Below are 13222 nucleotides of genomic sequence, written 5' to 3'. Positions count from 1 at the left end.
ACAAATTGTACTTTTTAATGCTATCAAAAAGCATTAAAATTCAGAACCCACTTACCTAACTGTGTTGTTCTTCCTACCCCACCCACACCATGCCTGTCCCCTAATTCAGGATCCTTCCTTGCCTGTGGTCTGACTGGGGGTAAGGGATATTTTACCTTCTTAGGGATAGCTGCTGCTCTGGTTTGTTACATCTGATATTGAGAAAGAATAAAGCTAAAGCTGACTTTTATCTGTTACTTTATTTTTTAAGGTTTAAATAAAGTTTGTTAATTTGACCCTCCCTAAAAAAGGTGTTAAAAATTAACATTTGAAATAAAAAAACAGGATTCAGGAAATGTGATGTTTCAGAACAAAGGGGTCAGCTGTCCTAATTTCTAGCCTAGAAATGTTTTCCCAAACAGGATATCCCACACTCAGAATATCCATATGTCAAATCTCTTCATGAGTGCTTCTTTGTTATAACTTCCTTTTTTAAAAATCAAAAATAGGGGGCCGGCCCGGTGGCGCACTGGATAGTGCACCGCTTGGGAAGCGCAGCGGTGCTCCCACCCGAGGGTTCGGATCCCACATATAGACTGGTTCCCGCTCACTGGCTGAGCGAGGCGTGGGAGCAACGCCGAGGGTTGCAATCCCGTCGCCGGTCCCCGGTCCGGTACGGGGGCGACACTGAGGATTGTGATCCGTTGCCGGACACGGAAAAAGACAAAAGACAAAAAAAAACAAAAACAAAAACAAAAAATCAAAAATAGGTATTTCCCTCATATGAAAAGGAATACAAATTCACTGAAGAAAATGAGAAAATAAACATAAGGTAAATGAATAAAATATTTATAATTTTATCAAACCAAAGTGATGATTATTATCCTATCGTGGCTATGAACATAAACAAGGTTACTTCAAAAAGTTTGTGGGAAAATAGAATTGAGAGGTAACATAAACCTTTCCATGAACTTTCTGAAGTACCCTCATATACATTTTTAATTGTAAAATATTTTATACATATAAAATAATCTTTAACCATTTATATGATATAAATAAATTTAAATGATATAAATAAGCACCTGATCAGCTTCTATCCAGCTTAATAGAAACTATTAATAATACTGAAAATGAAAACTGTTTGTGATAATAAACATAGCCTTAAGCATTCTTATGGTTAAGAAATGTTTATGCCTATCATTAATTATTGCTTAAGGATGAATTCCTTATAAGAAATTGCCATGTCAACGTGCATGTGTATTGTCCCTCGTATGTGTGTGTCTTCAACACTTTCACAGACAAGGATGATTCATCTTTTTGATAATTGAAGAAGCAATGCTTTACTTGGTTCATTTCACTGTGTTCATGGGATGGAGAAAAGGATTTTGAGACTACAAGAACAAAAGTTTTCCTACGAGCTCTCTTCCTGAGTTTGTGGTATGGAAAGTACTGCTATTCCTATACTCCCAAAAGGAACAGGAGGGGACACCAGCCATGGCAGTGTGGGAGCCCAGGGCAGGTAGGTGCCCCTTGAACAGCAAAGTCCACTGACCTTGAAGCCATCAAAGGCAAAGGCACGTTCATCCGAGCCGAGCTCCTGATCTGGCTGACACCCCGGCCTGCTCCAGCCAACCCTCATGTCTCCAGCAGTGACGGCCTCGAACTCAAAGTACCACCGTCCCACCCTCACCGCATAGGTCTTCTCGGCCCGGAAGATGCGGAACCTCTCCCCGGTACCGCTGCACACTTCGGCCCTGGCAGCTGTGGATTTGAAAGAGATTCTGGTGGTCATTACAAGGCAACTTGAAAGAGAAGGGAGGACTTCACATAACTTTAGTAATGAAACCTACAGCGGCGATGATAACGTTATCTTCTCTCCCTGTCTTGTGTCACATTTTACCAAGTGTTTTCTTATCTATGATCAGCCCCCTCAGATGGAACCAGCTTGAAGACTGGAGATTACACTGTGAGGCCGGTGGTGTTTCCTCCATGAGCCCCTCTTAACTATCCTTCCATAGAAGAAAACTACAAGTGGCTTGGTGGTTCGGTTATGGAAAATGAGATGAACTTGAAGACAGGGGTGGGAAGAAGACAATAAAAGAGATCTAAACTGCTTTGCCTAAGAAATGAATAGATATTTAAGGGTTAGAGAGAAGAGGAAAAGAGCGGCCATGCAGTGAAGAGAAAGAGAGAAACGCGAGAGAAACTAGACACAGCAGAGAACAGTGACCGATGACAAATTTCCCAAAAGGATGGCTAAGGGATTCACAAATGTGGTGCAGAACTTCTCCATTCTCCCACATCCTCACTGTTACCTGCTACACATACACATGTTTTCTTTAAGAGATCTGGGGGAAAAAGTAAAAGGGCCAGTATGAGGACCAGTGCATGGCAATGGGAAGAAAGTATCTGTGGGAAATGAGATGCCAGCAAGATTGAGAGAGCCAGAGGGGGCAGCCTCAGACGGAGGAATCTGCAGCCAGAATGGCCGGGAATCACAGGCAGTGGGCTCAGGGTCCACCAAATTGATACGTCGAAGGAAACAGTCACCTCAGGTAAGATCTGGGCTAGACACAGAGGAGGACATGTCAGTGCCAACATCATCACACAGCTCCTAAGTGGCAGAACTCGGGATCCCCCACATGCCATGGCCCTGTTCTCTCTGCTCCTCTGCCTCCAGTAGCGACACAGGGTTAGCAGGTACTGGTTAAATACTAGTTCTCATCTGTTCCCCTTTTAAGATTTGGGCAAGACCTTATAAATAATAAAAGTTTAATCATAGTTTAACTATTGGTTTGGTCTGACCAAATTAAAACTATAAAAATAATTGGTCACCAATATACACACAGTTAGATCACATATAACAATTTAAGATTAGGCTAAAGTAAAGGAGTGAAAAGAACACAGGCTGTAGCATGAGGCAGCTCCCTGTTATTGGCTTAGTGAATGAAATGATCAATACTGCTTTTCAATAATGGTGGTGGTGATTATAGAACTAATAAAAAATCCCAGTTTCTCTTTCTCCTGTTATGTTTCCAGGACATCAGGACTTTACAAGTATGCGCATGGTGCTCAAGGAACGCACACGAATTTTAATATTGGCTTAAATCACATCCTTTAGAAGGAAATTTAGTAACCAAATATAACTGATAATTTCCTCAAAAGCCCACTACAAATTTCTCTTGGTGTTAAGACATACCACTGGTCCCCTCCACTAATATAGGAAGTAGAAATGGGGGACTGTACAGAGAATGTGCAGCAATTAGAGGTAATGACAACACAGAATTTCTTAGTCCCAGCATTCCTTTTCCCGACCCCAAGCTGCAGGACCGTTCTTCTGTTCACTGATGATACTCATCCTGAACTTGAAATGAACATGCTATTCATATCCATCATGCAAGGGACTTCACGGCAATGTGCTTTCTTTTTTCTTTTTTAACCTCCGTGTAGTTCATAGCTCATAGTCTATATTTCTTAAATTAGTTTAGCGTAGGCTGCAGCCATAATTTAAAGAAGCAACAGCTTAACATTCTGTTTCTGGATAAAATACTTATACAAAATGAAAAGCTGTATCCACAGGAATTAAACAAACAAAAAAATCCAGGGAATCTGTAATAAATCTCTTTTGCACAACCTATAGCTTCAAGCACCTGAGCACAAAGTGCTCCATAAACACCCGCCAAACTGAATCTAAAATCAAAGACTCCCGAGCACTGGGTACAGCAGCCCAGGCAAATAGCTAATGGCTAGCACCTGGTCAAAGGCATAGACTGCTCCCCCAAACATGCAATTCTTATGCTTTGCTTATGATTTTAAACACGCTGTATTGATATGTGTTTGGTAGGCAATTCTAACTCATGCAAGTGTATTATACACATGATTTTTTATATTGTTATAATGAATATAATAATAATAGACGATAAAAAAGTTAGCAGATATATTCTTAACACACATTCTCAAGGCTGTTAGCACTGAAAGTAGAAGAAATTCAGAGATTATACCTTTAACAAACCACCTCAAGATTAAGGACGAAGTCTGAAAAGAGACCGTGCTCCCAGAACGCCACAGACCCGGCACAGTGAGAACACACAACCCATGACTGATCAAACAGGGCCCGAAGTAAATTTAGAAGACATGGACCACTAGAGGGCAGTCGAGATCTAATTATGTATTAAACATTGGCCTATAATAAGCTATAAAAGAAGGCAGGCTAGTCTCTAAAATTTTACACTGATACCTAGAGTCCTTTAGGTTCATTTATATATTGCTTTAAAAATTATTGGCATTAACCAGCCATAGTTTCAACCTCCTGATACTATTTTAAATAAAGCAATTCAAAATAAAAGCTTGTTATGAATAAGAATAAATTCCATCTTAAAATGTTTTAAAATATTATTGAGAACAATACTCTAAAGATACTATAACTCAGAGTTCACATTTAATCAAGAATATGTTAGCATCTGCTAACAAACAAGAAATAAATTATAACCCTGATTAGTTACAAAGGATAGAATAAATTAATCAAACTTTTCATGCCCTTAACTTTTTAAAATGTCAGCTACGGCAGTATAGACAATTATAAATTAATGTTTTGAATCTCATTGTAGCAAATACCAGACTTATTTTGCTTTATACCAAAAATCTGCCGCATCTATCTTTTAACTTCCATTTCCACCATCCTTGTTCAGAAAAACACCATTTTTCCGAGGCCTCCCAACTGGTCTCCCGACCTCCAAACACTCCCCCATCCAATCTGTTCCTCCCACCGTTGCCATGGTTACTCTGCTATTGTAAACCGGGATCACACATCAAGCTCTTGCTTTAAAACTTCCTGGGCTGGTACTACTTGCAGAAATGTATCCACATTTCTTAGCTGGGTTTTCAAGATATTCTTTATTTTTCCTAATCCTTCTACCTCCATCCATTACTGTTCTCTCCCCACCTGTACCCTATATTTTAGCCTGACTAGACTATCAACCATTCCTCAACTCTTTCTATATTTAAGCATATCAGATTTACCTTCCCTCTGGCAAGGAAGTCCTTCCTGGCACTAATATCTACTTGTTGACATTTTGATTCCTTCAACATCTAACTCAAAAACCAGTTTCTCCCTTTACTCGTTCCTCCCCTTGGAAAATTCATCTTTCTTATGAGTTTTCCATAAAGGTCAACTGTATACTTACTATGAGGTGGGTATGCAGTTGGATTCTAGGATATAGCGGTAAACAAGAAACGTGATCTCAGCCTCTATTGTGGAATATATAGCACTAGCTTCATGGTTCATCGCTCCCGTAAACTGATTACGATTGAATCTTGTTAATCACCCGTCTATGGTTCTCTCTCTAAATTCTTAAAATTCAGACTATACTATTGTCTGATCATCATTTTTCCTCCCATTTTTCTCCTTTCCTTTTACAAACACATTCACTCTTCAAACTCATTAGATTCCTTCCTTCTTTCCTTCCTTACCTATATAGCTTTCCATACCTTCTTTACTTACTTCTAAAGTAACAGGGTGTAGCTTTACCCTATTACTCCTGTACCTACTTGCTCTGTTAACCCGAATTCCTGTCCAATTTTACAGTCTTAGTTCTTAATATCCATATTTGCTCTGCTGAGCTTGCTGGAGAAAATACGAACACAACAGATGGGCACCACTAACTGAGTCTCCAACTTCAACTGGACCATTAATATTTCTCGGCAACCTCTTTATCTGTTTGCAGTCTGTTATCTGTTCTGTTCCTCAAAATGGCTATTTCTAATCTATATTGCTGAATGACATCACCAAGAATTACAGACTAAGGCCCTTTAAAATCCTCCTCTCCACAAAATCAATGAGAACATAGGTAAAACTTATCGAAATCAACTTTTTCAGAGCTCTGGAAATTAACTGAAGGTTGGCAACAATCCAGGGAATTTTTATTCAATGAAAATGTCCAAATGTCAGTGAAAACAACAAACTTGTTTTAATTTGCTCCTGTCCCATACTTCCACCCCCGATTCCATGGTATTTTGAAAACCAACAGCCCCTCAATCACAGTGAAAACGAGCCACCTAGAAGCCTCTGGAGCAGGCAGAACTGACTGGAGCTCTTCCAAATCCCAGTACCCAGATGACTGTCATTCTTTTACCTCTCTGGTACTTCCTTGGAAAATCTCATTTGCAAAGCTTGTCCTTACTCCACCTGACTTAGAGCTTGCCCAGTGTAATTAGTCTCTTCCCTAGGGATATTTGTTGAAAATCATCAGAAGCAATTTTTTAACATTGCAGCTTCTTGAGGTACCAATGATAGTTGAGACAAACAGATGACCAAGAAATCTAAAAGGAAAAGCTGAGGAATTAGGTGTCCATAGCAAACTGCAAAAATCTCCAGCATATTCCTGGGACTCTAGAAGGCCATGTTTATGCCCAGGGCTGTGCAAGCATTCAGAAAAGACCTGAGCAGGCCCTCAGCTCCCACTTCGGGAAGACCTTATGCCTCTGCATAAGCAGCAAACTGCATGGTTGAGTGTTGAAAGCATGTCCCTACATACACATGTTGCCCCTCACTCAGCAAAGACTGGGAGATTTTATCAGTCCCAGGCATTTAAGGAAGTCTCTGTCCTATCACTAGCTGACTACTAAGCTAATGAAACAGACTTCAGTGGCCACATGAAACAAATAACACAAACTCTACAAACCTACTTTAGAAAAATCACTAAGCAAACAACAAATAAAAAAAGCACAACAAACCCTGGGGTAGGGGAGAATCAAATAAAAAAAAGCACAACAAACCCTGGGGTGGGGGAGAATCCAGAGTTGCAACATTATATTATTTAAAATATCTAGTTTTCAACAAAAAATTTTGATACATGCAAAGAGACAGGAAAAGTATGTCCCACACCCAGGAGCAAAGAGCAGTCAATGGAAATCATCACTGAGGAGGCCCAGATGTTGGACTTAAACTAGCTATTTTAAATATGTTCAAAGAACTATAGAAAACCACGCATAATGAACTAAAGTCTGAGAATAATGCCTCACCAAATAGAAAGCATCAAAAATAGGTAGAAATTATTTTTTAAAAAGAACCAAATAGTAATTCTGGAGTTGAGAAGTACAATAATGGAAATTAAAAATTCACTAGAGGGACTCAACAGCAGGGTTAGGCTGACAGAAGAAAGCATCAATGAACTCACTGGTAAATCCATTGAGATTATCAAGTATGAAAAACAGAAAGAAAAAGCAATTAGGAAAAATAAACAGAGCTTCAGAGGCCTGTGGGATACAATCAAGCATACCAACACACACACAATGAAAATCAGAGCAGGTGAGAGAGAGAAGAAAGAACGTTTGAAGATATAATGGCCAAAACCTTTCCAAGTTTGATGAAAAACAGTAATTTACATATTTAAGAAGCACAATAAACTTTAAGAAAGACAAACTCAAAGAAATTGAAACTACACATATAATAACCGAACTATTCAATGCCAAAAACAAAGAGAGAATTTTGAAAACAGCAAGAGAGAAGAGAGAAGGATCCTCAAAAAGATTAAAAGATGGTGTCTCATCAGAAAGCGTCCATGCTAGAAGGCAGTGGGGTTGCACATTCAAAGTGCTTAAGGAAAAAACTGTCAGCTAAGAGTTCTATACCCAGCAAATCTTTACTGCTCTCTTCAAGGCTTCTAACCCACTCCAGCCCTCCTTGACTTTTCCACCTTAGCAAATAAACTCACTTTCTAATTTAACCAAAAAATAGGAATTGCCCTTGGCTTACTCCTGGTTTTCCATGCACAAAGGTTTCTGCATTCTGTTAAATGTTTACCTTTCCCCCTCACCACAGGACAGCAAGTGTTCTCCCTTCCAATAAAGCCAATCCCTTCGCCTATGTTCTGAATTTCATTCCCTCCCACCTCCTCATACACCACATTTCACCAAGCTCCTTTTACTCCTCTAGTTTCAACCTATCCTTTTCTACTGGTTCTCTCCCTTAGCATGAAAATGTGCCCAAATTTCTCCCATTAAAAAATTAAATCTTTAACCCTCTGTTTCTATCTAGCAATAGTCGCAGGTTTATACTTAACACATGTAACCAAGCCCTAGTATCTCTTTCCTGTTGTCTCACGTGCATCTCAAACTCATCAAGTTTAAAATCAAACTCAGGGGCTGACTGGTTAGCTCAGTTGGGTAGGCTGCAGTGTGATAACACCAAGGTCAAGGGTTCAGATCCCCATGCTGGCCAACCACCAAAAAAACTAATAATTAATTAGTTAAGTAAGTAAGTAAATAAAATCAAACTCAGAATCTCCCACTACCCCATCTCCATCTGCTCCAATTCTTGTGTTTCCTGTGAATGTGGATGTACTTGACATCCACCACCAACCCAGAAACCATCCCAGACGCCCCATTTGTCCTTCTGCTTCTACATACAAATGTCAAAGAATTTTCTCCTGTTCTCTCTGTTCACAGTCTAGCCAAAGATCAGGCCTCCAACAGTCCCCATCTACACTTATTTTAGCCACCAAACTGTTGTTGTCACCTTCAGTTTTGTCCACATTCAGCCTGTTCTCAAAAGAGCCACCAGAGTCATCTTTTAATTTTTTTAAAAAATGTTTTTACTTTAATCCCTGCCTTCTCTACTTCATCTCCTGCCACTTCTCTAACTCCACTCTACGTATGACCATACAAAGCTCTCTGAAATTCCCCTTTGCAATCCCCCCTTGTGCCTCCAAGCCTTTTACATAGACCAGTCTCTCTGCCTGGAACACACAGCCTGGTTGACTCCTACTCACACTTCTAAATTTTACCTTAGCTTACCTACTTTCATGGTTTGAAAATATGTCTACAAACACTTTGTCACACCTCCACTCAAAAAGCACAGAATTCATTTAGTGACTCACGTCTAACAAATAGAAGATAATGGAAGCAATCGTAACAGGCATTGCAGCTTCCTCCTCCCACTTGGTCTCAAATTATTCACTCTGGAAAAGTTAGCTGCCATGTGAAGGCACTCAAGCATCTCTATGAAGAGGTCTATGTGGCAAGGCTGTGTCCATCTGGCTGTGCCTATCTGGCAGTGTCTCCCACCAACAGCCAAAAAGGAACCGAGTCCTTCAGCCAAAGCTTCTGCAAGTAAGCTGTCTTAGTACTAAATCTTCCAGCTCTAGTAACACCCTCAGATGACTGCAGCCCTGGCCAACTTGAGAGTAACCTCCAGAACCACCCAATTAAGCTATTCTCAAGTTCCCCTAATCCACAGACACTTTGACATAACAAGCTTTTGATGTTTTAAGCCACTAAGTTTTGGAGCGGGGAGGAGGTAATTTGTTACACTGCAATCAGTAACTAATATACCCTCTCTGAAGATGTCCCTCACATCACCAAGCTGAGTTAATACTCTATGTTGTGACACTTGGGCATACACTCATATCATCTGGTAGTGTTGGCAACTTAGTCTATCTTCCCTGTCTACACTGAGAGCTACATATGAACAAAACTGTCTTATTAATTCTTGAATCCCCAAAACTAGGCATAGTAGATGTTCAATATTTATGTATTAAATTCAAATGGAATTGAGAAGAATTTCAAATATGGAAGTAAAATGAAATTCAACATGGATTTTATAAATATAAGCATCTTTTCCTTCTTCTTGAAATTCATATAATTCACAAGAAAGTAGGTAACCATAGGTAGCAAATGTGATGTCCACATGGGTATTAGGAAGATAAAATTATGTAATGGTTGTAAATAATTAAAACCCTATATATGTCATCAGAATAACATCTTACTTATCCAGCATCATCTTGGAATAAAGTTCTCTGTAAAAGTGAATATATCAAACATAACTGAAGACAGTTTATGCCCTAAGTGATTATATCTTAAAAATATAACTATCATTATTGGAAATGCTAGCCAGAGCAATCAGGCAAGAGACAGAAATAAAGGGCATCCAGATTGGAAAAGATGAAGTCAAACTGTGTTTCCTTGCAGATGACATGATCTTATGTATTGAAAAACATATAGACTCTGCCAAAAAANAAATAAAATCAAACTCAGAATCTCCCACTACCCCATCTCCATCTGCTCCAATTCTTGTGTTCCCTGTGAATGTGGATGTACTTGACATCCACCACCAACCCAGAAACCATCCCAGATGCCCCATTTGTCCTTCTGCTTCTACATACAAATGTCAAAGAATTTTCTCCTGTTCTCTCTGTTCACAGTCTTGCCAAAGATCAGGCCTCCAACAGTCCTCATCTACACTTATTTTAGCCACCAAACTGTTGTTGTCACCTTCAGTTTTGTCCACATTCAGCCTGTTCTCAAAAGAGCCACCAGAGTCATGTTTTAATTTTTTTAAAAAATGTTTTTACTTTAATCCCTGCCTTCTCTACTTCATCTCCTGCCACTTCTCTAACTCCACTCTACGTATGACCACACAAAGCTCTCTGAAATTCCCCTTTGCAATCCCCCCTTGTGCCTCCAAGCCTTTTACGTAGACCAGTCTCTCTGCCTGGAACACACAGCCTGGTTGACTCCTACTCACACTTCTAAATTTTACCTTAGCTTACCTACTTTCATGGTTTGAAAATATGTCTACAAACACTTTGTCACACCTCCACTCAAAAAGCACAGAATTCATTTAGTGACTCACGTCTAACAAATAGAAGATAATGGAAGCAATCGTAACAGGCATTGCAGCTTCCTCCTCCCACTTGGTCTCAAATTATTCACTCTGGAAAAGTTAGCTGCCATGTGAAGGCACTCAAGCATCTCTATGAAGAGGTCTATGTGGCAAGGCTGTGTCCATCTGGCTGTGCCTATCTGGCAGTGTCTCCCACCAACAGCCAAAAAGGAACCGAGTCCTTCAGCCAAAGCTTCTGCAAGTAAGCTGTCTTAGTACTAAATCTTCCAGCTCTAGTAACACCCTCAGATGACTGCAGCCCTGGCCAACTTGAGAGTAACCTCCAGAACCACCCAATTAAGCTATTCTCAAGTTCCCCTAATCCACAGACACTTTGACATAACAAGCTTTTGATGTTTTAAGCCACTAAGTTTTGGAGCGGGGAGGAGGTAATTTGTTACACTGCAATCAGTAACTAATATACCCTCTCTGAAGATGTCCCTCACATCACCAAGCTGAGTTAATACTCTATGTTGTGACACTTGGGCATACACTCATATCATCTGGTAGTGTTGGCAACTTAGTCTATCTTCCCTGTCTACACTGAGAGCTACATATGAACAAAACTGTCTTATTAATTCTTGAATCCCCAAAACTAGGCATAGTAGATGTTCAATATTTATGTATTAAATTCAAATGGAATTGAGAAGAATTTCAAATATGGAAGTAAAATGAAATTCAACATGGATTTTATAAATATAAGCATCTTTTCCTTCTTCTTGAAATTCATATAATTCACAAGAAAGTAGGTAACCATAGGTAGCAAATGTGATGTCCACATGGGTATTAGGAAGATAAAATTATGTAATGGTTGTAAATAATTAAAACCCTATATATGTCATCAGAATAACATCTTACTTATCCAGCATCATCTTGGAATAAAGTTCTCTGTAAAAGTGAATATATCAAACATAACTGAAGACAGTTTATGCCCTAAGTGATTATATCTTAAAAATATAACTATCATTATTGGAAATGCTAGCCAGAGCAATCAGGCAAGAGACAGAAATAAAGGGCATCCAGATTGGAAAAGATGAAGTCAAACTGTGTTTCCTTGCAGATGACATGATCTTATGTATTGAAAAACATATAGACTCTGCCAAAAAAACTCTTACAGCTGATTAACAATTTCAGTAATGTTTCAGGATACAAAATCAACACCCAAAAGTTAGTAGTGTTTTTAGACTCCAGCGATGAACTAACAGAAAAGGAAATCAAGAAATCAAGCCCATTTACAATACTTGCCAAAAAATAAAATACCTAGGAATCAATTTATCCAAGAAAATAAAAGATCACTACAATGGGATCTACAAAACACTACCAAAAGAAATTAAAGAGGACACAAAAAGATAGAAAGACATACCATGATCTTGGATGGGAAGAATTACAATCATGAAAATGTCCATTCTACCTAAAGTAATCTACAGTTTCAATGCAACCCCCATCAAAATACCAATGACATTCCCAACAGTAATAGAAAAAGAATCTTAACATTCATATGGAACAAGAAAAGACCCCAAATAGCCAAAGCAAACCTGAGCAAATAAATAATAATAAAGCTGGAGGCATAACACTACCTGACTTCAAATTATATTACAAAGCTATCATAACCAAAACAGCATGGTACTGGCATAAAAACAGTCAGTCAGATCAATGGAACAGAATAGAAAACCTAGGAATCAACCCACCTACTTACAGTCAACTAATCTTTGACAAAGGCAACAAGAACATACATTGCAGAAAAGACTGCCTCTTCAATAAATGGTGCTGGGGAAATTGGACGTCCATATGCAGAAGAATGAAACTGGACTTTTACCTCCACCATATACAAAATCCACTCAAGATGGATTGAAGACTTAAATATAAGACCCTAAACCATAAAGTTACTAAAGGAAAACAGGAGAAACACTCCAGGAAGTAGGACTGGGCAAAGACTTTATGAATAAGATGTCAAAAGCACAAGCAACAGAAGAAAAAATAAACAAATGGGATTATATCAAACTAAAAAGCTTCTGCACAGCAAAGGAAACAATCAACAGAGCAGAAATACAACCTACAGAATGGGAGAAAATATTTGCAAACTATACATCGGATAAGGAATTAATATCCAGAATATACAAAGAACTCAAACAAATATACAGTAAAAAAAAACCAAATAATCCAATTTAAAGAAGGGCAAAGGAGATGAACAGACATTTTTCAAAGAAAGACATACAAATGGCCAAAAGGTACATGAAAAATGCTCAGCATCACCAGTCATCAGAGAAATGCAAATCAAAACCACACTGAGATACCATCTCAACACAGTTAGACTGGCCATTATTAAAAAGACCAAGAAAAACAAATGCTGGCAAGGATGCAGGGAAAGGGGAGTTCATCTTCACTGTAGGTGAGACTGTAAATTAGCAGAGCCATTATGGAAAACAGTATGGAGCTTCCTCAAACAACAACAGATAGAATTACCATATGATCCAGCAATACATACTGGGTATGTATCCAAATGAATGGAAACCATCATGTCAAAGGGATATCTGCACTCCCATGTTCATTGCAGCTCTATTTACAATAGCCAAAATATGGAAC

General features: G+C 38.9%; 1 protein-coding gene across 1 annotated transcript in view; it reads right to left on the bottom strand.

The window, feature by feature from the left end:
* LOC103587716 (ryanodine receptor 2-like) overlaps positions 1 to 13222 on the bottom strand; it is a gene marked incomplete at its 5' end in the record, with an annotated part of 226133 nt that overhangs the window by 1425 nt on the left and 211486 nt on the right. Inside the window, one exon of the mRNA XM_008569236.1 lies at positions 1532 to 1740. Within this exon, the coding sequence (XP_008567458.1) occupies positions 1532 to 1740 (209 nt within the window). The remainder of the gene's footprint in view (positions 1 to 1531; positions 1741 to 13222) is intronic.

This window comes from Galeopterus variegatus, unplaced genomic scaffold (assembly GCF_000696425.1).
Source record: "Galeopterus variegatus unplaced genomic scaffold, G_variegatus-3.0.2 Scaffold482, whole genome shotgun sequence".
NCBI lineage: Eukaryota > Metazoa > Chordata > Mammalia > Dermoptera > Cynocephalidae > Galeopterus > Galeopterus variegatus.
Note: the sequence above shows the minus strand (reverse complement) of the source record. Positions and strands in the feature narration are given on the sequence as shown.